The sequence below is a fragment of the Erithacus rubecula genome, assembly GCF_903797595.1.
Source record: "Erithacus rubecula genome assembly, chromosome: 3".
Taxonomy (NCBI): Eukaryota; Metazoa; Chordata; class Aves; order Passeriformes; family Muscicapidae; genus Erithacus; species Erithacus rubecula.
In genome coordinates, this window is record NC_136689.1 from 33,000,568 (window position 1) to 33,025,087 (window position 24,520).

At 35.7% G+C, this 24,520-nt stretch overlaps 1 protein-coding gene across 6 annotated transcripts in view; it reads right to left on the reverse strand.

Moving 5' to 3' along the window:
- PHF14 (PHD finger protein 14) overlaps window positions 1-24,520 on the reverse strand; it is a 161,669-nt gene that overhangs the window by 127,198 nt on the left and 9,951 nt on the right. For all 6 annotated transcript variants that reach the window (XM_079301598.1, XM_079301599.1, XM_079301596.1 and 3 more), the window contains 4 exons: window positions 20,839-21,488; window positions 16,423-16,567; window positions 7,384-7,543; window positions 1,902-2,013 (listed from right to left, as the gene is read on the reverse strand). In XM_079301598.1, the coding sequence (XP_079157724.1) occupies window positions 1,902-2,013; window positions 7,384-7,543; window positions 16,423-16,567; window positions 20,839-21,488 (1,067 nt within the window). The remainder of the gene's footprint in view (window positions 1-1,901; window positions 2,014-7,383; window positions 7,544-16,422; window positions 16,568-20,838; window positions 21,489-24,520) is intronic.

Consider the following 24,520-nt stretch of genomic DNA (forward strand, 5'->3'; position numbering starts at 1 on the left):
AACAACTAAATACCATCCAAGCAATTCAAGCACAATTACTTGTATAAGTATAGTATAAAATATTCAACCACTCCTGAGCCAATGTTCAACAAGTTCAATAAAAGAGCAGTGCTCTCAAGGACTGAAACCAGAGATAATTATGTACATGTCCTTTAATAAGCAATGACTGAGGAGTAAACATGTGACAGTGCAGAAACAAATACTCAAAAAAATCATAAATATCAGTAAGGAACGTTGTGATTCGCTTAATTAAGAAACTATGACTTCAGATATGTGCATTCTAAGCACAGTCACTTGCAAAACAATGAACTGACAACCCCAAAACAATTAAGTTACTTTTTAGTCAGATAAATTCCTCAGTCTGTTTCACAACAATTTCAAGCCAAATCCCTGTGCCAGCAGTCTAGAGCACTGAGCACATAAGCAGGAAATGGGAACATGCACTGCCTAAGCAGAGGTGCTATCCAGTGCATAAAAATGATCTAAAATGACACAGGCATGCATTTCCTAGGCTCCTGCTTGACGAACAGAGAGAAAAGCTGTCTATCACCTAGAGAAAATATCTCCATGCAGAATGTTAAACAGAACAGAATGGTAAGGAAAAGTCAGTGACTGAAGAATCTCAAAACATCCCATATGCTGCACTAGAAAGGCACCCTTTAGCTGTGTAGCTGCAACACCTAACAGAAAGGAACTAAATGGGAAAACCTATTATATTAAGCTGGTTTTGCAGGGGGGACTGTAGCAAAATAAGCTGTAACTTCCACACTTAATACAGCAAAACAGCATTTAGAGCTTTGCAGTAGTACAGTTCACTTACACCTTACTCACAGTGAGAAAAGATGCCCAAATTCTTTACCCTGATCCTATACATCACTCATGCTATTTAAAAAAAAAAAAAAAAAAAAAAAAAAAAAAAAGAGCACGATTCACTTCAACAACAGCTTGCAGGATCTGCTGTGCTTGCCCCAACCTTTTTTCAAACTAACATTTCCAACAAGGCTAAATGCCTCAGCAGGCCCAGGCTCCTGATACAGGTATGTTGCACATGGACAATCCAAAGTGTTTTATATCTGTTTTATATATTGTAAGCATTTTTAAAACTGCAATACATATTTTCATTTAGAATTCAATTTAACAAATTGACATTCAAGAAAACAAAAGTGACTTGTCAGAAAAGAAGTTTTAGAGCTGCAGACTTAGCACCAACCATCTTCCCTCACATTAGTTGACAGACATGGCTTCTCCAAAGTCTCCATTAGACATACAAACAAGTATTCAGCAATTAATGAGTGCTGTCCTCTGCCCACTGTAATGGTTTTCTGTATGATTTGTTCAAGATTACTTTTGGTCTGGATTGAAAACATTTACATGTAAAACAATTTTAATTTTAGAGCCATTTATCAGTTCAAGTTGAGGGTCCTATGCTGCTGTGGATTTTTTGTAAACACTGCTTTGGAACAGCCTGTTGTATGCATACCAGCTTACATACAAACTCCCAAGTAATTCTTACTGAAAGCACATATACCACTCCCCTTCTTAATCAACTTAACCTCCCATTTCTCATCTTATAAATCTTCCTTGCTTTCCATTCACATTTTGCCAATCTGCCACTGACTTCAAAAGAAGTTAGCACCTCTGTAAAAAAACAGGGAAATTGGGCAAAAACACTGACAGAAATTATGGATAACAGTGGTAAGGGAACAGATAGAAAGACTGAGGGAAGAGCAGGTAGGCTGTAGGTGCAACAACCATTAACAAACTATCTAATTTTTAGTCCTGAACCTCACTACAAAATTGCTATAAAAAAGAAATAAAGTTGGGAAGATGCATTTTTTTTCTATTACATGTAAAACATAAAATACAGCTACTTGTTGCTACTACACTTCTTCTGAACTTACCTTGGCACCATACTTGGAATAATTCATTTCTGTTAGTGTTACTGGCCGCAGCTTGTCGATATCTCCAAATGCCACTCCTGGAACATAGAGGGCACAAACAATGTGGACCCACCTAAAACAGCAGACAAAATCAGGTTACTGTTATCAGTATTTTGATCCCATATTACACTCACCATTTTCAGGCTTCAAAGTCCCTTGTAAATGTGGCTGATGCTAGCTGAAACACTTGAAGTACATTGAAAGCAGGGATAGCATGCCTACTGGGAATTCAGGAGCTCAGACACTGAGCCATAGAGTAAGGCCTTTCAAAGCCACTGGGATTGCTCTGCCTGTCTGGATCAAGGGCTGGGCTACCACCACCTTTCTGTTCTGATGGCTCTCACATGGGCTCCACACACTTTTCAAGGAATATGAAAGGTGTACAAGGATTTTGATATTACCTATAAAGCTAAGGCTCACATATTTTCATGATGTAGGAGGGGGTAGGAAGGGAAGGAACAAAATTATACAGGTAGTCACAGCAACACTGAGTTCCGAGCATGCAGCTATGAAGCACTTACAACAAAGCATCAATCAGACTTTGCACTGCTAGTTACACCTGTTAGTATCACCAAAACTAACTAGTTTTAAGCACCAGAGAGGACTTGCATTCAAGAATAAACACACATGGGAAGTATAACAGAAAAGCCTATGTGAAATCCAGATAAATAGACTGTTACTTAGTTATTCCTTCTTCGCTGGCCATAAAAAACCGAGGAGATTAAGAGGTCTAAATCCTCATCCCTGAGGGACAGAAAATTAATCTGGACCTTAGTGTACAGTAATCAAATCAAAGGTTTCAGCCTCAAGACTACCCTTGACAGGCATCTTCCTAACCTCCTGAAGCTCTCAGCTATCCAAAAACAGCCTTGCAGCAGAAGAGAAATTTTCCTCTTCTTCTTCTTCTTCTTCAATTGTTCTCATAATGAACGCTTTCTAAAAGATCCAGCTCTCACTGTAACAAACCATCAGTTAGCAACAAACTCAAAATCTGTTCTGCACAGCATGCATGACTCAAATTAACTGAGACAAACTACTGCAAATAATCTTACTATTTTATCAAAATTCAGGAAGTATTTGCTACTCCTTGCTAAGTTACCAGGTGGAAGAAAACTCTGATATACAAAGGGTCAAGACTGCTATTTTTTCTTGTCTTAAAGTATTCAAGAAAATGGCCTTTCAATTGAAGGGATTGTAGCTAGCACTTCGAACCTATAAAGTCCCACATGATATATAATACAACTAGAGACTTCAGACATAACTGAGCTGAAATATTCTGTTTGAGCCTCAGCAAGTGTGTTAATTCAGCACTTTATAATCTTCCCAGCCATTATTGTTTAACAGTAAATGTATCACTAGTGAAGAATAAAACTCTCTTCTGTTCTAATCAAATAATAGAATCTACTCCCTGTATTCAAGAAGACTCATGATGATGTAAGAAACACTTCTTCCCTTTCTCTTTTCCCAAGGATTCAGTACAGACCTGTTAGCACCTGCTTAAATCCACACCCATGCTGCTGTGCTCTTTTTTCCAATCTTCTACCACTGTTTAGCCTATCTCTTCACCCTCCTCTTGCCTTTGTACACCAATTTAAAAAATTCAGTTGAATCAGAGCAATAACATGATGGGTTCAAGTGCACTTAAAACAGCTACTGTTATTAACTAGCTGCTTACAGATGAGAGAAATACTGAAAATTGTGTTTATACTATTCAGGAGGTCCATGTAGCCCTGGTTTCCCAAAGCAGCACACTTCTCATCAATTGTCCCTAGACCCACAACACTGGAATTTATCACAGAGTTAAGTTTCACATTATTTATGAATCATATATCCCAACAGAAATTCCAAAAAAGCAAAATAGAAAGGGTTCAGTAGCAAGCTCAAAAATACATCTGTATTTCAGTCTTTACAAAAGAAAACAATGATCTTTCAATGCACAAAACTGTGGACAGACTATTTACTTACCATTTTCCCCAAAAACAGTCCAAGATAATAACTGGACAGCAGAAAAATCCCAGTAACAGTGAGAAGCTACTTAAAAGCTATTCAATTGCTTCACTCCATAAGAAATTTCTCAGTAAATCTAACAAGCCACAACATTGACTGATCCATTGGGTAATATCTGACAAGACTCTTTTCACTTGTGTGTTTAAAAACGAGTATTTATCCTATGGTTAAATCACTCAGGTTTAGAATGCTAAGTAGTAAATTCCCTTTAAAACACATGAACTTAAAACAATGAAAATAATGTATATCCCAAATACACATTTATATTCAACAATTGCATTGTTCTGCCTCCACAAATTTTACTAGTGTTCTTCACATCCACAAAATTATTTGGTCATTGCACTGTAACTATAGGAAGATAGAAAGAAAATTTAAAGATTAGTTACAACTTTGTCTCTAAATAATGTAGTACAAATACAGAAAGCCTGCTGGCTGCCAGAGAACAAGCTGAGACACTCAAGTGTTCTGCCAAACTTCTTGCTGCTCAGAAAGGGAGTAACCTCATCAGTGGTTTTATTACAGCATAAACACTCCACCATGCCAGCACAACTCTATAATTTAATACAAAGTTACATACAAAATTAATATTCTTCTTATCAGTATATGAAAAGTACATCTTCTGTAGATCTGCCCCACAAAACCAGAGGAGGCACAATAAATCCCTGCAGGGGAGCAATGGAGCACCAGGTACCACTTTTGCCCTTGCACACTGTATCCAGGAGTGGGAATAGCTTGGCCTAAATCACTACCATACTTTTATTAAATGTTCCTCTATTAGAAAAAGCATATGTACATGTTTAAGTGTGCATTTTGGTAAACATTATGATTCAGTAATGTAAATACCTCATTGACATGAGCACACTGTACTTGTTGTCAAAAGGAAATTAAAAAAAATTATAAGCAAAATATGACACACAGAATGAGACCTGTAACCTTGAGATAAGTGGACCTCTTGCTTCTAAATAAAAACCATCATATTTCTGTAGGGCTTTTTTTCTATACTCTTCCTTTAATTTAAAGTATGTAATACAGTACAAATCTTTATAAACAGAAGCTATATATCTCCACAATTATTATTCTTAACAAAAATCCCAAGGCTCTGATTGGAGATTTTTGATAGCAAGTTTTAATACAGCCTACTAAACATACTCTCTGAAGTTCAATATAGAGATACACATCTTCTACAAGCAGCTGCTTTCTCAATTTAATTTGCACAGTTTTTTCATGCTCCACTGGTGTATTTAATGCTGCTGCACTCTGTAGGAGTTTATCTATGATAAACCCAACAGCTGGCTGCTTGCTTCACACTGACCTTCTCAAAATGTTTTAGTACATGTCACCCAAGTATTGCAGTACTACAGATTTAAACTGCCATTTCTGTGTGATTGGCACACAAGTGCCTCATTTCTTTAACCACCTATATGTGAACTCAGACCTGAATCTTTATTAAAAAACATACACAAGTCAGTCAAGTTCACAGCTGAAGCAGCTTCAGCTGCTTTTAATACCAGTTCTAAATATTTTCCTGCTCATTTATTTAGCTGCACATGTTTTAGAAGCTTGTAATTAAGACAAATTGGGTAATCAAAGAAGAATAATCTTCCTTGTTACTTTACCATCCATTTAGCTTGGAGCAATGATGACAGATGTTGATTAGGAAGGAAGAAAAACTCCATACTGAAACAAGGACAGAATTTATATTTTTGGATAACAGCATTTTGAGAAGCAAAATTTCATAAATTCACATTTATACTTGTGAAACTGAGTGATTAATGTGAAAAGGCTTGTGCTGAGAAATTAAACACCTCATTATTCTAACAATTCACCTTTCATGTAAAAAGAGAGAAAACTGGCTAAGTTTGGCTTGTACAATTTTCAGCACTGAGGTATATGAATTCGTTTTTAAAAGGTGGGAAGGGGATGAAGAGCAATGGCAAGTTAAAGGATTCTGTTACTCAGCAGTCTCTTCCTGCTAATACATCAAGAAAAGCACAGGATTGGATTACTGAGTACAATGGAAACATAATGGACACTGCCTCAAGACCCTACCTAAACCTACAGTGCCACTCTACCCTTGAGAATTCAAACTTATAAATAAATAATAAAAAAAGAGCACAGGAATTTTCACATATTAGTAATGTGAATTAGTAAATAGCAATTGGGTTTATTCCTAATACATAATCTCTTTATCTGGGAGAATAAACTTATCCAGGATAGCAATATGAGAGTATATAGCAAATAAAAATACAATAACAATAATAAATTATTGTGACAATGCCCACTGTCACCAAAGCAGATGTGCTTCTGCAGACAACCAATGCAACACAGAAAATACTTCCAGCTTAACCACAAGCTTAACCACACCATATTAAAAGAAAAAATTTAAGCAATTGTTAAAATGTTGACTATATTTTCTACTAGGATAATATGTGAAGTCAGACATATAGAGGATTTAAATTGTTTGCAGAACACAGGAGCAAAAAGGCTGAAATAAAACTTGTCAGGTGATTATCAAGTCTTACATTTCCTGTTACACAACTGACTTCTAGTCTTTAAAAGTATTTTTCTTGCATATAGAAGCATTATTATTACAACAGAAAATAACTGAAAAAGCACTATTTGCTAAGTTATGTAAAGGCTTTATAAGGAAGATGCACATGCACTCTTGAACCTACTACAGACCAGAAACAAGGATCTGAACTCAGAAGCATTTAAAAAGCAGTACTACCTCCAAGGTTCAGAATTATTCACTACAAACCTTGACTAAACACTTGTCTAACTCTTTTTTTTTAAAGCTTATGAAAAGCCCAGCCCCTGAAAATCTTGCTTATTACCACACACCTGCAATTTATACAACCATAAAGCGTATGGGAAAAATCTTAATTTTCCTGGTTTATTAACAAAAAAATAAAAGAACCAAACAAAACCATAAAACCATGCTGCAAAACCTCATAAAATCAAGCATAAATCAATCATTACTGATAATGCAGCTTCTGCCTTTAGTACAAATAATTAGTTATCGCTAATACGTACATCTTAATATATTTTCCAAAGGTGACAAGAATTGAAGACATCACAAGAATTAATCTGCTTATTCTCAAATTATACCTGAATTCAATTGTAAAGCAACGAATATTCTCAAAAAACAAGAATATAATCCTCATATTTCTAAGTAATCATAATAAATTCAGACAAGTCTATCTGAATACGTTTTGCACACCTTCAATATAATTTTGTTATGCTGCTTTTTCCTATCACCTGGTATTAGTGACCCAGTCTTTTGCTCTACTAAAATAAAAAAACAAAGTTTTCCTCCCATTTACATCCTACTTAAAGTCAACAGACTTGAGCAGAGTTTCTACAAGGTATAGGAAAAAACTCAACCATTTAAAGGTAAGGTGACATCAAATTGAAAACATCATGCATTCAGTCTTACCTGCCTGCATCAGTCTCCTTGAAAATGCCATCCTGGTTGGGACACAATTCACAGCTAGGTGTGACACCACACTTGCATGCATCACAAAACCAAGGCTCTGTGGAATTTTCTGAAGCTGAACTCATGATAGAGTCACTCTCTCCATCAACACCATAGCAACCTACACACAGGAGAAAAGGAAGATCAGTACAAGAAGAGACAATTGTAGAAGTAGCAACTTGCCAGTTATGACTTCAGAAGGAAACATACACACATACAGATTCCTGAGAATGATTCCAGAGAAATACTGAGATACTCAAGAAAGTTTACAAAACTTCTGAAACAATTATGCTTAGTGTAAAATTTACATTTTAAAGCGAGTTTTATTCCAAAAAGTCACCTGTTTGATGTGATTGTATTAGATTACAATTGAAAAACATGAAGAAAGGGACTGTTTTACTTTATACTTCTAGCCACACTTGGTGGTCTTTCAGACTATCCATTAGGAAGGAAAGTAAGAAAACAAAACGTGAAGCAACCAAAGATTAAAAAATGTCAATACATTTTTTTGAGTAAATCATTACATTTGAAGCAACATGCTCTTCTCCCTGAAAATGAACATTTTTTGGAGGGAAGGGGAGAGTGTTTGGGTTTTCTTCTAGAGGTTCTTTATGTCAGTAGAATCCAGTCAATAAATTTTTAATTCACTTTTCCATTTTGCATTCAGTATGCAAATCAACTACAAAATAATATACATATGAAATAAAAAATACTATTTACCTAGTTTTTGAGTTGTAGGACTGACCTTAATAACCTTTGTGCAACTTCAAAACCAAAGTATTGCTTGTGGAGCACAATCTGACAATTCTGAGACAACACACCAGTGAATGATGAAATGTATATATATATTTTTAAGCATTCACATTTGTACCTGGTTTTAAATTACAGCTAGGCTCCATCATTCAGTTTCTCCATTCCTCTTCAGTACAACTAGGGTATTCTTTATGATTGATAAGGCACCTATGCATGCTTAATTACCACAAATTTAGGAAAACAGTGTCTTTAAAGTGATTTGTTATTTAAATTTTGCACAAGAGAATGAGTTGCATTAGAACTACTGCAAATAACAAAAATGAAAATACTTAAGCTAATCACTCAAAACTGTTTTTTTTCATATCCCACATTTTGAACACATAGCTGTTATTCAACAAGAGAAAAAAAAATTAATTGTCAACACTTAAAACACAAACTTTACTAAAAAATTAAATTCAGCTATTTATCAAATGGAGCAATCAAGCCAAAATTTGTCCTTTCAGAGAAGCGAAATTACTCAAATCTGCAATTAAATGACAACATGATTTTTTACTTTGTTTCATTACCCACTGGCTGTAATAAAAGAGCAACAGTGTTCCAACTCCAGTTGTAACACAAACAGAGGTCTGCATAATGCACAAACTATATTCAGGAAATAAGCAACACTGCAGGAACTGCTTAAGAAAGATAGTCTTCCATTACATAATGAGTCTCATCAATAAGAATTAAAATAAGATGGCAGAATGTTTCTTTTAATAATAAAAAGTGTCCTAGAATGAAAGGACAAGTAATGTGGAGAAGTGCATTCACAGACAAATTTCATTAGGGATATACAAGACCATATAGCTCATGCATAGGGTCACTCCATCTTCTTTACAATATGGTATCAGCTTTAAGCAACATCCCACAAAGTAGTTTTTTTAATTCTAATACCACAATTTTGGGTAGATGCCAGCAAATCTCCTTTTCAGCAATAACACTAAGATACAAACACATTGCCCATTGATACTATAGAGCTGATGAATTGTTAACCTTTCAGGAATTCCTTCAGACTTCTAAACATATTAACATTTCCTTAAAAGTACTTAGTTGTTTTTTTTTTTTAATATTACAGATGCAGCAATACTGTCCTCAATCCACACCACAAATATTTCAACTACTGATGCTTCTTCACCAATCAAAAGTAATTAGATTTGCTTTTCTAGTCTATGTGCCATTGGTCTACTAAAATTAGAATGATGACTTCCCCAAACTGCCTTACCTTCATTCTGAAACAGCTGCTTTGTTATACTCATCAGTCATTTATACCTGATTGCATTTTATCCTTCCTCATAGAAAATGACACAAATGTGCTGCAATTATTCCCATCCTTTTTACATGTGTTGCCATTAAACATAATTTCTATAACAATACCAATATATGTCCTTTTCCAAAGGTGGGGGGAGGGAAAGTTTATATTTTTAACCCATTTTTTTGCCCCAATTTCTATATAAATGTTGGTGACGGCTTTAAAGAGTTTAAGATCTCTGATAGATAAGGAGGCATTTGCTCCCTCAGCATTTAGCAAAAGCTCAACATTACACTATTGCAATCAGCAAAAGGGGTGGTCTTTAGCTGGAGTAAACAGACTAGATTACTATTAATCATTGCTAATAAAAGCATCAAAACAATCTGGTCCACCACAAAGCTGAAAAAAGGAAATCCAGCCTGTGAGACTGCTGTTACCTGATGTACACTGCCAAATAAAGCTGCTGAATGAAAGCTGCAATAAAAAAACTTGTTGGCCCTGAAGAAGGTTTCAGCGAAGATACTTTTCAAGTGTTCTTGACTGACTTGTGGAATAAGCCAATTTCAGTATACTCCAAAGTGCAAATAAATAATAAATAAAAATTAAATATATCCTTTTAGGATCCTTAAAACTGCTGAATACAACAAGGTTCAAATTACTACTATCTGCCTTCTTTTGCTGTGGTTAAAAAATTATTTTGTTCCAATTAACAAAATTTTAAAAAGTATTATTTTCATGACTTCAAAATGCATAGACACGCAGATATAAAGCTGTTACTTGGTAAATAATTCCATCTATTAAGTGGCTACACTGAAGATCAATTTAAAGTTGCTCAATTCAACCCTTTGGAATGATTTATTGGGAATTGCTGGTGGTGGAAGAGACAGCAACTTAAGGGCCAGCTTAGTAAAAGCCTCAGGAGGTAACACTTAAGTTCCCCCTAAATGTACCCCAATTGTACAGACAGTGTGACTGATTCAGGCTTGAAAGGACAACAGGGGGAAGGATACAGAACCTGTAAAGAACATGGTTCCAAGTGTTATCACTGCACCTCTTACCAATTGGGCATTAAGTCAATCATCTGCCCCTTTGATTGGAAAATAAGCTGAAGAAAATAAAATAACTTGTAAACATTTAGCTTAAAATGCATGCTCCCTTCCCTTTACATTCACAAAAATTCTAAGTCTGGGTCTTCAGAACACCCCTAAGAGCTCCTTTCAAACTTAAGCTCATTAAATCTTCATGTTTGTATAATCTTAGATTACTGTATCATAACTCCACTTCTGACACCACTTTGAACACCATTAACACTAAACAATAAAACCAGTTTAGTATAATACTAACCTATGAATTTAAACACATGAAATTCAAGAGGGTAAAATTTTCACACCACTTACTGTTCCTTTAATGGCATCTATATATTACAATTACAGCCAAGTTGTCCATTGAATATATGCCATTATATATAGAAAACAAATTTTTTCATTCCATGATTTTGAAGTCATTTTACTCTGTCAATAGCTTATATTTTCATGTGATTGTCAATAAAAAGAAATGGCACACGCTTTAAAATAATATCATTAAAGCAATTGTTCTGAAATTTATACCACTAAGAGAAACAAATAGAGACCTAATTCCTGTCATGGCTGCAGTTGGTCCTCTGGTTTCTCTGGGAAGGTAATTTTTTGCCAAGGAGGACATCTGCATACACCAACAACATCTATATATACTCTGAAACACAAACTATATGGCAAACTCTATGTTTGCAAAATTAAATGCTGTGAGAGCACAGTATTCAAAGTATGTTTCATTAAATTCATAACTGGACTAACAGTTTAAAATAAATACATTCATAATTTCATGCATCATAAATTCAGAACAGTATTTTTATTTAGTAAATGGAGAGTACTAAAGTACATGATTTTGAAAAATGGATTTTTATACCAGACAGCAGCAGACCACAGTAAGGGGCAAAATTAAAATGCAAAAATGTTTTACTACACTGTAGAGCATATGGCAACTGCACTATTGCTTTTAGCAAGAGAATTTTTACTGACATACACATCAAAGTACAGTAAGAAACACAGATAGGAGATGGAAAAGAAACTGCTCAATAAATGTAGAACTTTTCTCATTTAACTCACAGCAACTAACCCCAGGGCAACAACTGGCAAGCATACTACCTACACTTGTGGCACATGCTACAGGGTGTGCCAGACAGCTTCAGACACACTGCAATCAAGATGTCAAAAAACTGACAACACAGTTGGGGGTGTCCTGCTATTACTAGATCTTAGCACAAACGCATTCATCCAAAGTGACAGATGGGTGTCTAAAGAAGACTTCTATAAAAAGAAATTGCAATTATCTTCATACAGGAGTAAAATATCTGAAAAGCAACTGTACAAATTCAGTATGAAATTTTTTTTTTCCCCCTATTTTTGTGGGGAGCGAGGGAAGATGCGACAGGGATAGGTTGATATGTGAAATGAGAACACAATTTTAACTGATGGACTTATGAATTAATTACAGACTTTTCAAACTAAAAGATGAATACATTGTGTAAGAGTGGGTATAAAATTAGCATTACATGCATGCTACTTATGCAGTTTTAAAGGCAGTTACAATTCAAACCAGTTATTTACTCCACTAAGCATTGATTTCTGGACACATGTCTGCAGCACAAAGACAGTTTTTGGACAAGTGATGCAGGCCATACAGGTGATATGAACATCACACAGTAAACAGTTGTATTAGAAAGTAAACTGAATTTCTCACAATCTTAGAACTCGTCAGTAAGTCAAGTAAAGCTATTTATTAAGGGTCCATGACTTTAGGTCTGAATGAAAACTCCCCTCTAACTCTCGGCCATGTTGCTGCTTCCATATGAGCTCTGACAGAGTTGCTCTCAGATGAGTTATCATCCCTCTTTTCACATGGAAGATCTTATGTAACAGCTCACTGATGCAAGCAAGCAATCCAACAGGAATACAAGTCACAACTGAACATGCAGCTGCTGCACCAGATCCTCAAAAGGAAAAGGTGTAGCACCAAATACCCAGGAGGCAGCACTGGAGTCCAGAAGAAGTGGGCTTGACTCAGAGCAGTATTTTCTCAGCTAATGAATAACTTCACATTAAAACTGATGTAGCTGTCATAGAAAAACCTCTTTCAGTCACTAGAAAGGTTCGGTGGTGGACAGAAACTTCCACTTGAACAGAACACCAAGGCATAAGTCAAGGGTGTAAGACCCCCTCTCTGTGAAGCAAAAAAGTTTTTATAACAGTCAACAAGGAGAAGGAGAAAATAAGGTCTTCATGGGAAGAACAATCAAATTGTCAATATCATCATTATGTGGGACCCTGGGTGGGACACCTGTATGGCATGAAAGGAGTGTCCTCCTTCCACGTAATTATTTACCATGCTACAAAGAAGAAAACAGGCTCATTCACAATACCTCTTGAAATTTCATATAAGAACTATGAAGAAAACTCTGTGGTATTCCACGCATTTCAAAATAAATCAGATTGCAAAAAATGGGCATATTACTTTTCCTAAGTGCAGGCAAACTTCACTGCATTGATTTCCATCCAATTCATATCATTCAATACTGTGCTCTAAAAAACTCAAAAGCTCAAATATTAGAACAAGTTTCTGGACACAGCATGATATTCACAGCCATTGCAATCTATATGCTAAAGAAAACCTGAAAAAATAAAAACAAATTCTTGCATTTCAATGTGTTTACAAAACACACTTGCTCATTACTGGAACTCATTTTTCAAACTACCAAGCAGCTGCATGCAAGAGTACAAAGGACTATAAATACAGTCTATGCCTATGATCTGGGTATACATTTCCAAAGTACAGATCAAAGCCAATGCTATAAAGAGTAAACCTTGCTTCTACTATCAGTTAAAAAATAATTTTCAAGGTTGCAAGCCATGTTTATATGATTAGACAGTAATTACCTTTTCAACTACTTTTTGATTTATTTTGGAACTCAGCCGAGTTGAATGATCAGGCAAACTGGACCAAAAAGTAACTGTTGCACTGCATTTTGGTTTTGACTGCAACTTTGTAATCATAGGCAATTACTTGTGTATTCAGAAGTAAACAGTCAGTCAGTGACCACCAGGCAGGAATGCAGGAATCTCCAAGTCATTGAACATATGTCTATATATAAGATCACTGGATCAAACTAAAGCTTCAAAGGTTCCAACTAATTTTATAACTGTTCTGCTTTTGGCTGGGGTGGAATTAATTTTCTTCACAGTGGCAAACATGTGGCTATGTTTTGGATTTGTGCTGAATACAGTGATGATAAAGCAGAGATGTTTTTGTTATTGCTGAGCAGGACACAAAGCCAAGGCCTCTTATATTACCCTACTGACACACCAGCAAAGAAGTTGGGGCTGCATGGGAGGCTGGGAGGAGACACAGCCTGGACAGGTCACACAGGTGACCCCAACTGACCACAGCAATATTCTAGACCATGTGACATCATGTCCAGTATACAGTGAGGGGAAGGAGAAAAGGGGGAATGTTTAGGGTGATGGCATTTGTCTTCCCAAATAATTGTTACATGTGATGGGGCCCTGCTCTCCTGGAGATGCCTGACATCTGCCTGCCCATGGGATGCAGTGAATTAATTCCTTGTTTTGCTTTGCTTGTGTGCATGGTTTTTCCTTTCCGCATTAAACTATCCTTAACTCACAAGTTCTCTGCCTCTTACCCTTCCCATTCTCTCCTGATCCTGCTGGTGGGGGAGTGAGTGAGCAGCTGTGTTTGGCTTGGGGGCTGACAGGGGTTTAAATACAACAGCAATATTTTTATTTGCTGCAAGCAGTTATTTAAACAAATTACTGAAAAAAGTCCAGCTTTAAAACAGCACTTACCTTACTTATCATTATAAAATATCCAAGTACAGAAAAACACAGGAAAATAAACATCCATTTCTATTGAAACTATATTCATACATATCTAGCAATGAAACATATACATAAAGTGTCAAGTAAAACTCCAAATTGTTCAGCTTCAAATTATTCTGGCTGCAGAAATTTGCATTTTATCATAGTCATCAAGTACTTTCACATACACAGCTCACTTATTTTCCTCTAAGACTTCACCTATACAAACAGAACTTCACAACTTCTTCATATGCACTTTCAAGTATTTATTATTAAAATGAATTGCAAAGAGCTAACTAAACACATTTAGCCACAAATGTGAAAAATTAACCAACATCTATGGTCAATTATCTGCTACATACTGTAGAACTTACCAGAACAAACTAACAAATTAAATATTTTGAATCAATCAATTTTACTTTGTTGCAATGACAACAAAAGCAACATGCACTCTCCATTCTTTGTATCAATGGAACTACAGGGAATCTTTGCCTGGAACACTGTAAAAAGAATAGCAGCAATTCCTTTTACACAGATTTTGAAAGACTAAAATTCAAGTTACTTTTGAACTATGGAACTACTTTCCTCTAGAAGAAAGACAGCTGTAATCTTACTTTTGTAGGGACAGAAGTTTAGTAAACTAAGTAAAATGAGGACATGGTCTTCTGGGATTTTTAAAGTACTCCTCTTGAATAAAAAAAAAATTTCCATAATTTCATTCTAAAGTGGCAGAGGATCATTTTTCTATCACAATCATTCTTCACTTAAGCAATCATTACAATAATTAAATAAATTTTATGGAACAATTTCCAGGGAGCTCCACAGCTTTAGAGTTTGGATGTACTGACTGGATGTAATGTTTGGGGAATTCTCAAGCCTGCATTTATAATGATTAGCAAAAGACTTTTTTTGTTCTTTATTCCACTGTTCTAGGGGAAAATAAGATCTATCGTGATTCTATAAAACTAAATTTTAGACAGCCACTGTATCTCAAATCAAATACATTCTGCACATTACTTTCCAAAAAAATTCATGCATACAGAAGAAGGAATTCTGCAAGACACATAAATTTAGGAGCCTAACACTTCTAGTAGGCATTAAGACCTGACTAATGCCTTCAAAGACACTTGGAGTGTGATTCAGCTCACTTGGGGTTTGCTTCCTGGGGGGGGCCCTTGGGAGGTTTTCTCCCAAATTTGCCCTAAACAGTACAAGATATGAGGAAAAAAGCCCCAGTTGATTAACGGAGGAAAAAAAAACCAACATTTCCTTTTCTAACAAAAGAGGCGTGTTAGTGTTCGTATCTCCTGTCTCTGTGTTAGTATCTTCCCTACCTTCCAACCTTAACAGAAAGAGAAACAACACACAGTACAGTCCCATCTTCTGTGTAAAGGTGTTAAAAACCAACACATTCACCTAAATTATCATTCTGGAGTATTTCTGTAAAATCAGATCACCTACATTTATTACATACATGTAGTCCAGATTTTGCAGGATTTAGCAAAACAACAACTTGAGTATGTTTTAACTTCAAAATTTCCCCATTACAAAATGTCAGTGAAGATTATGAGGAAGTTCAAGACTAGCATTTTTTACTTTTAGATAAATGCCATGGACAATACCTTTCTTCTTCCCCTTCTCTCTGCCATTTTGGTACAGCAAAAATATAGGTGAAATAACCTTTCCTTTTAGAAGACCTCCTATTCTCATTATCTTATATCCCAATGATGCAATCAAATTAATGTACTGAAATAGGTAACATAAATCACACTAGTAGAATATCCTGAAGCACTGAAAATACAGTGTATAGCTGCAATATTTGCAGACTGTCATTCATTGTGTCAGTATCTGTAGACTGTGTCCCATCTCACAGGTTCTTATACTTGCTTTGCCAAAGTAGAAATGAGTGTTGCACCACTAAAAGAGATCAGTCCAGTATTACATAAAAATTGTGCATTGAAAGGTTCTCTTTGAAGAAAGCAAGTCAAAATTTTCTTAAAAGCAAACCATATGCCTTCCTCCTCCAATGAGGACGAAGGGTTGTATTACCTTCATGCACTGTTATTCCACAGTTGTCACACTGGATTATTTCATCAGCATCTTCACTGTTATCTCCGAGACAAACGCAACAAATCAAAATATGGTCCATTTTCTGGGAACTCCAATTTTGAGACTTCTCAAGGATCAATGAATCCTAATATCGAAAAATGGAGACACATGAATTATGCCAGGAACTTCAATTTTATTTAAAGCAAGCAGAAAAACTATTATTTGGTCAATTTTTGAAAAACAATCAAAGAACCATGGAAACATTATTTTCAAAAGGCTAGAAGCTTCTTTGTTGTCAAAGTGCTCAAACACTTCCTCCATGAATACAAAAGCTGGGATGCATGGATCTCAATGCAATCTATAGACTTGTTCAGATCCAGAGGTCAAAGGAGAGTCATTTCTCAAGACAGAAACATTTCTTGGAACCATTTATATTCTACAAAATGGAATAACTAAGAAACCATTTAAAATCAAAATATAATAAAAGGCCAAAGGTGACTTGGGTATGTTCCAATATTCAAAAAAGTTGCTTCATCTTCTTAAAACTAAAAAAAAAAAAAAAATCATATTGATCTGAAAAATCCAAGAATACACAGCTAATACAAACCTGCCAAATTTTCACTTATAAAAAGTATAACAAGTTATCAACCCTATATGGCTTTGTTCTAATGCAAATTTATTTGTATCTGTGCAAAACCAAATGATTTATTAAAACAAAATGTTCTTCTGATTTTATACAAGAGTAAGGATTTGCCGTGTTCTGGCAACCTACAATATGAACCACGGCTCTTAAGCAAATTGTGGGTTTTCATGAGGAATTTTTCTAGGAAAACACAGAAAAATGCCTCATAAACCAAAGTTATACATAAAACTAATTTTTTTTAATAAACACTGTCTTCTTACTATTATCATTGTGAGACAGAGCCACTGTCTTCTCTGCAGTTCCATGGCCTCTATACATAATTCATTTATTTTTATACCTGAGCTTTATTTATTATACAAGGAAGTATGAAAATAAACACAATAGTGAAATAGAAATTGAAAAATAGAATACACAATAGAAAAATAACTGTTGTGGTACATATAAAAAGCAATAGTTTCAATGCAGAAGCTGAGAGTTTAATGGTACCATTCAAAAGGTAGGAAAACATTCCAAAACTGTTGCGGCATCCAAAAACAAATTAGGGTGAAAGATGCCCTCTCAAATACTTTTTTCTAATTCCAAACCCCATTTATAAAATACTATGCCTCATACTATGCACCAATACTATGCCTAAGAGAACATGAGCTCATGTAGAAGTAGAAAAGAACATTCACAGCCACACTGCTTACAGGAAGCCAACTAATTGCGAAAAATTGAAGGTTCTCTGATACAGAGTTCAGACATACAGAGCATCTCTTCCAGCATGCTCCTTTTAGGACCCATCATTTTGAGGAAAGCAATACACCTGGACATTACTGCAGCTGTCATTACTCAAAACACTCATGTTTAGCTTACCATTTCTGTTAGAGTTAGGAAAATGGCAGTGGATGCTCCCTAACTTTGGCAGATTTATTGTGCTCCAATGCATGTCACAACTCTACAGAGATCAGCTTTTTCTGGCAGTACCTTTGACTTAAACTGTTACTTGGCTTCACTGAGAGAAGTTTAAAAGACATTGGTAATCTCTACTGTTATAGAAGCCTGACATTTGGTAATACAGAAAAAAAAATGAGACCAAAATATTACTTTAAATGAAGGAACAGAAATGCATTGTTAGAACACTGAAATAACACTAGCTATCTAGGTAGTAAGAATATATGCAAACACAGACCAAAAAACTGGAACAAACAAGCAATGATGAAAGGGCATCACATTTTTGTTCTAATATTAGGATCCCCAATCATTAAGGTTCACTTCATGTGAAGACAGCTACCAGGTCAAACAAAGCAGCTGAGCAATTTATTTTTTTATGCAGGCATGGAGAGGGAATGATCTGGAAAGTCTGCTGCTCTCCTCTGCTTTTGGTCTAAGCACCTCAGAGACTCATCCAAAACATAGAACTTTAAATATTAGGGTAAACTGCTGCAACTCCTGAATAAGTCCTGTTCCCTACTGAAGTGGGAGAAACTATTTCAACTGGATTTCACTATGTAACTCCCATTTCAGTGGTTTTAATGAAGAAAGTGAGTGCTTCAAGCTATATGACCATAGACTTTTAAATTTAATTTTCATTTTAAAGAGAAAAAAAATATAAAGACAATAACCACCTCACTGAGAACAGAAGAGTCCTATAGACAGGTAATAATTATAAAAACAGAAAAGTACCATTTACCTACTAATGGTGCTTGACCTCCGGAAAGAAAGCTAAGTTTGTATTCTATGCATAATACAATAGAAAAGCACATGGTATTTAATTACAGCACATGTTAAAATAATGTATATGCAGAGCTCAAAATATTTTTGTAAAATGTAAACAAATAAAAATCACAGCGAAGTAAGAGTCAAACAGTCCCTCCCCAACACCCTTCCCAGTTTCCATTTTTCAAAAATAAGCAAAGGAAAGGAAGAAAGAAAGAAAGAAAGAAAGAAAGAAAGAATACATAGAAAGGATACTACAGTATGTTCAAAACTAATTACCTGGACATTTTTTCTTAAATTTATTATGTATTTCAACATCTAGGAACTCAGTTTTCTAAGAATTCAGTTTCTGCAGCGTGATGAGATTTTGCTAGATGTGTCTGCTAGACAAGACTTTTTTTTTTTTACTCTTTTTCCTTTTTTAATAATTTAAAATATTGTAGCCATGGAGAATATACTGTTTCAATACAGTATCTTGAGTATCAAAAATCTGAAAATTACAGTCTGTAATTCAGTCTATAGATACTCACTTTTGCAAAACTTTTTGATAAAGACCTAGTCATAAACAGTACAACACTTTATATGTAATAAAGATAAATGAACAGCTACAAAAATTATAATTTTAACTTCAAATTCTCAAATTTTGATTTTTATGTTCTGGTCAGTGTTCTAAATCTAAGGTAAGAATAGTATGTGATATCCATGCATATTATGAAGTTTCAAAGAAGATACATCAGAGACAGCTCTGGGTTTCTGAAACAGGTCTGTTTTTCCAAGCCAAGGGAAATTAAACTGAAGAATATATCACTAAGAATGCAGCCACACATCTCCAGTCTGAGGCAGGAAGCAACTCTGAAAGAAAACTGCCTCTGTTTCAAGTTCTCATCGTTAGTATTGGTAGAGCAAGAACACTTTCAGATCCTGAGCCCAGAAAATGCAGGTAATAGTACTAGAATCACAGAGCCTGACAAGGAAAGAAGATGCCTATACAAAAAGTTTTAAAAAAAAAAAAGCCCAAACAAATCATACTTTTTTTCAATCCCAATTATTACTAGTAGCTAAAACAGCACAGCTCACTTGCAATAATATATAAAAATATATATATATGATACCTATCAAAGTATCTAAAATGGACCAAATCCAAATACTGTTTAGTTCCCTGCCATTTTACACATTTAAACGAAGTTAAAAGGGAACAGTAGGACTTCAAATAATGTCATATCACTATGATTTCTCAAATGTTATGTTGACACTGTGATTATATCCTGAAAACGGAATGTAGATTTTATAGCAATTCTTTTTATTTTGTTCTGACTTTTGCTATTGCACAACATGAAGTCAGCCACAGTGAGAACCTGGTATCTTAACTTTTCCACGGGCACAATCTTCAAGGCAACTGTAATTGTGCATAGGGAAAAAAGGTTATTTTATTAAATATTTATATATAATATTCACATTCTGCCATCAGAAGATATTTAATATAATAATCATAGTACCCAAATGCTTTTAGTAGGGTAAGAAATTAATTCATTGATGACTCTTATAAGCAAGTCCAATATAAATTAACAGAATTATTCTATCTGATTTCAAACCCAGTCAGCATGTTTTTTTACTTAAAATTCTTCTGTAAGTGGACTTTGTTCAGACTTTGGTGTTTGTCACAAAGAAGGGCAAAGAATAGTGCCTCATGCATCTATATTATGATTATATCACAGATGTTTTTAACTTTTCTAACACTACAGATATACAACACTTACACTAAAACAGAAGTCTCACTAACATATGTTGGTTTGCATACTGGACCTCCTAGTTTTAATACTAATCCAATCTCTATAAAGCCAAGAGAAGTCCCACTATTGACTTTAGTGGCATTGGATTGGTCAAATGGTCCAAGCAAGGCTATTTAATATGCAGTGCCTATTTAGTATAATTTTTCCTGCTTCACTTATTATTCACTTATTATTTTGTGAACACAAGTCCAGCCAATCAGTTTAACTTTCAATATTAACAGAATAGCTATTGGGGAGTAGTTTCCATTTGTCAACAGATATATTATAGAAAGTTGGTTGCACTACCTCATTACTCTTGCTTTGTGAAAGAGCCAGGCTATCATTTGTCAATTCCTCATCATCTGCATTATTCCTGTTAAGAACTTTACTCTTCTTCTTCTTGGATCCTCCGTCGCTAGCCGTGCTGCTATTGTCTTCTTCATTACCCTCCTCATCATTGTCATCCTCATCACTTCCACTCCCATCATCTTCATCATCTTCGTTATCTCCATCACTCCCCTCTTTTTTCAGTGCATTCTTTCCTTTTCTTTTCCCAGCAGTAGGCCGCCAGTCATTGTCATCTTCACTATCGTAGTCATCCATATCATTTAGTTCTTCCATCGATACAAAATCCAGGAGTGGTCGGTTCCTGCGCAAATTCCATTTTTTTGGTTCATTTGTTTGCTCATCAGCCACAGCATCAGGTTCAGTTGCTTTCTCCTTCTCTTTCTTCTTTTTTGGCTTTTCTTCTTCATCTTCTGGTTCTTTCTTTTCAGTTTTAATTACCTCTTTGTCTGCTGTTGGCACTTCTTCTTCAGTGGAGGTTTTGGGCTGTTGCTCTTCTACTTTCTCTTCTGCTGGTTCCTCCTCCAAGATATTTTCTTCTGATTCAGTGCAGGAACCTTCACCACTGTCCTTAGATGCATCTTCACTCCCATGACCACTTCCTTCAGAATCTGTTGAGCATATGAAAATTTAAAAAAAGTTCCGACATAAATGTACCCCCAAAAATAAAATCTCTTGCAGCAAGTTGTTAAACAAAAGAATGATGCATGTTCCTCCCTCATAAGGTATTCCACCTATTTTTTCAGCTGGTATCCAAATACTGCTATTTCGAGTGCTATGTTGAGAATCTGTTAAACATGACTGCATTTTAAGATGCCAAAAAAAAAAAAAGATGGTAGAACTTATTAAATGAGCATTATATGTTCCTTTGAACTGCAGCTCATATCAACAAAAAAGCAGTAGCACAGAGTAATTTCCATGTGAAGTCACATCTTAAAAAAAGAACATTCCAGTTTTTAATTTCTGGAGGTGTTTTCTACATCTTCAAAATAAAACAGTTATCCAATAGAAGTGGTTTGAAATCGCAAAATGAAGAGTTTACATAACTAGTTCTAATAATAATATGGATTATCCCTTACCTTCATTTTTAATACAACTTTGTTTTTTCTGAGTTTGAGGGCTCTTTTAATTTCCAAGGTTAGTTCACTTATTAATTCCACATAAGCTATGCCTCATTCAGCATTGCAGCTGCACTACAATGCAATAGGCATTTTTACTATAAAGTACATGTAAAAAATATTGGAAAATGACAGGTGAACTTGTTAAATTTTATAAACAGCATCTACCTTGCTAACTCTCATCTTATATGCACCTACTGCTTTTCATTCCTAGTATTGTTTTAATGAAGGAAAATTCAGAAAATATTTTTTTAAAAATTTTAAAAAGAAAATACAGTTTCTTGATCCAATGCAGAGATCAATTAGGCACTGGCTACAGTTTTTTTTGCTCAGAGCCATCATCAAGTTCTTGATTATAAACACAGAGATGCAACGTCGATGTTCACAAATTAAAAAAACCCCACATTTAATTGCTTTAGTTATAACCCAAAACTCTCCACCACTCAGTATCATTTTACACAGAGAATTTATCTGCATACTCAGCTCTGTATAAATCCAAATAAATAGATGCTGAGGTAGATGTGCACAGTGTGGCATTTCATGTGGCATTTTTTTCCACCCCTAAGAACATTGCCAATGATTAGCCAGTTGCTACTTCAGTATAATGGTCAGGTTTGCCTTCTTCTGCATATACCTGCATGTGGAAGCATTCAGTGATATTATATAACTATTGACAAAAAATTCCATAAGTGCTACTATTACTGAAGGACATCAAAGCTAATCATCCCCTTACAAGCTAAGAGAAGCTAAAAGTTTCCAACATATGTTCTAACACTTAGAGATCAGAAAAAAACACAAGTTTTTTTACAGTCTTTGAGAAAAACATAATTCAGTCATTTCTCCATCCCTATTAGCCTTAACTGCACTAATCGAAGTACAAGATAATTAACTAAAGTTTTGAAAGTGTAGAACATGAGTCAAGCATACACAAGAAATAAAACCATTATTAACTAATATGCAATCAAAAATAATTGTTTTCCAGTTACAATAGTTTGTCTCGCTACAGAATCACAAGATGGGTAAGGCTGGAAGTGACCACAGTGGGTCGTCCCAGAGCACACCCATGTCCAGGATTGCATCCAGACAGTTCTTGAATAAATCCAGTGAGGAAGACTGCACAACATCTCTGGATAAACTGCCCCAGGGCTCGGTCACCTGCATACTAAAGAAGTCTTTCCTTGTACTCAAGTGGAGTTTCCTGTGCATCAGTTTCTGCCTGTTGCTTCTCGTCCTATTGCTCGGCACTGAAAAGAGCCTGGTCCATTCTCAACACCCTCCTTTCAGATACTGACAGACATTGATGAGGACCCCTCTCAGTCATCTCTTCTTAAGGATAAACAGGCATAGTTCTCTCAGCCTTTCCTCATTAAAAGAGAGCACCTCCACAGAAGGACCACAAAAAATAGTGAGAAGGCTACAGTGCTCCATGAAGACATGCTCAAAGAGTTGGGATGGTTCAGCTTGGAGAAGGCTCTAGGCAGAACAGAGCTTACAAGAGAGATTTTTTACCAAGGCCTGTGGTGACAGAAGAAGGGGAATCAGTTTTAAACTGAAAGAGGGTAGGGTTTAGATTGGATACAAGAAACTTTTCAATAATCATGGTGAGACACTGGAACAGGTTGTCCAGGGAATTTATAGGTGCCCCATCACTGAAAATATTCGAGGTCTGGTGTATGGGGCTTTAAACAATCTGGTCTAGTAAAAGAAGTTTCAGACCAAGGCAAGGGGTTGACTCAGACTATCTTTAAAGGTTTTTTGATCATGAGTTAGTTTATAGGATACCAGGCCTGCTGGCAACAGACAGGGCACACCAGATACAGAGGGGGAAAAGGATCACTGAAAGACTAAACTAGATTTGAAGAGGGAAAGAATAAACCCAGATTCCCTAAAGATATGCCTGGGGGCAGCACACCACTGTATGGGGGACAACATGCTAGAAAGGTCCTTTGGTCTGTTGCCTCGATGGAGATAGGGAATGGAGATCCGTGCAGCAGTAAAGACACAAGGGTTATTGTGTTAGAAAACATGGACATCACTGAAAATGGTCATGGTAAGATTTAGGGCTTGTTCCCCCAAAAAGTTGGTGAGATCAGTAGCCCAGCTGAAGTGCCTCTACATTAATGCATACAGCATAGGAAACAAACAGGAGGAGCAGAAAGCCACAGAGCAGCAGTAAAACTATGACATAGCTGTCACTCATGTAGACATAAGATAACATGGACAGCCAGAGTGCTGCACGGGATGGCTATAAACTCTTCAGAATGAACAGGCAAGGAAGGAGAGGTGGTGGGGTAGCCTCATATGTTAGGGAGTGTTTTAATTCTTTAGGGTGTACTTACAATATAGTTGTTTAATGGTAAGACTCAGTGGAAAAATCCAACAAGGCAATACTGGTGGGAGTCTGTTAAAGACCCAAGCAGGATGAAGAGAAAAGCAAAATAGTTTACAAGCAGTTGGGTGAGATCTCACAACCACTAGCCCTCATTCTCATAGTGGACTTCAACTTACCAGGTGTCTAGTGAAAA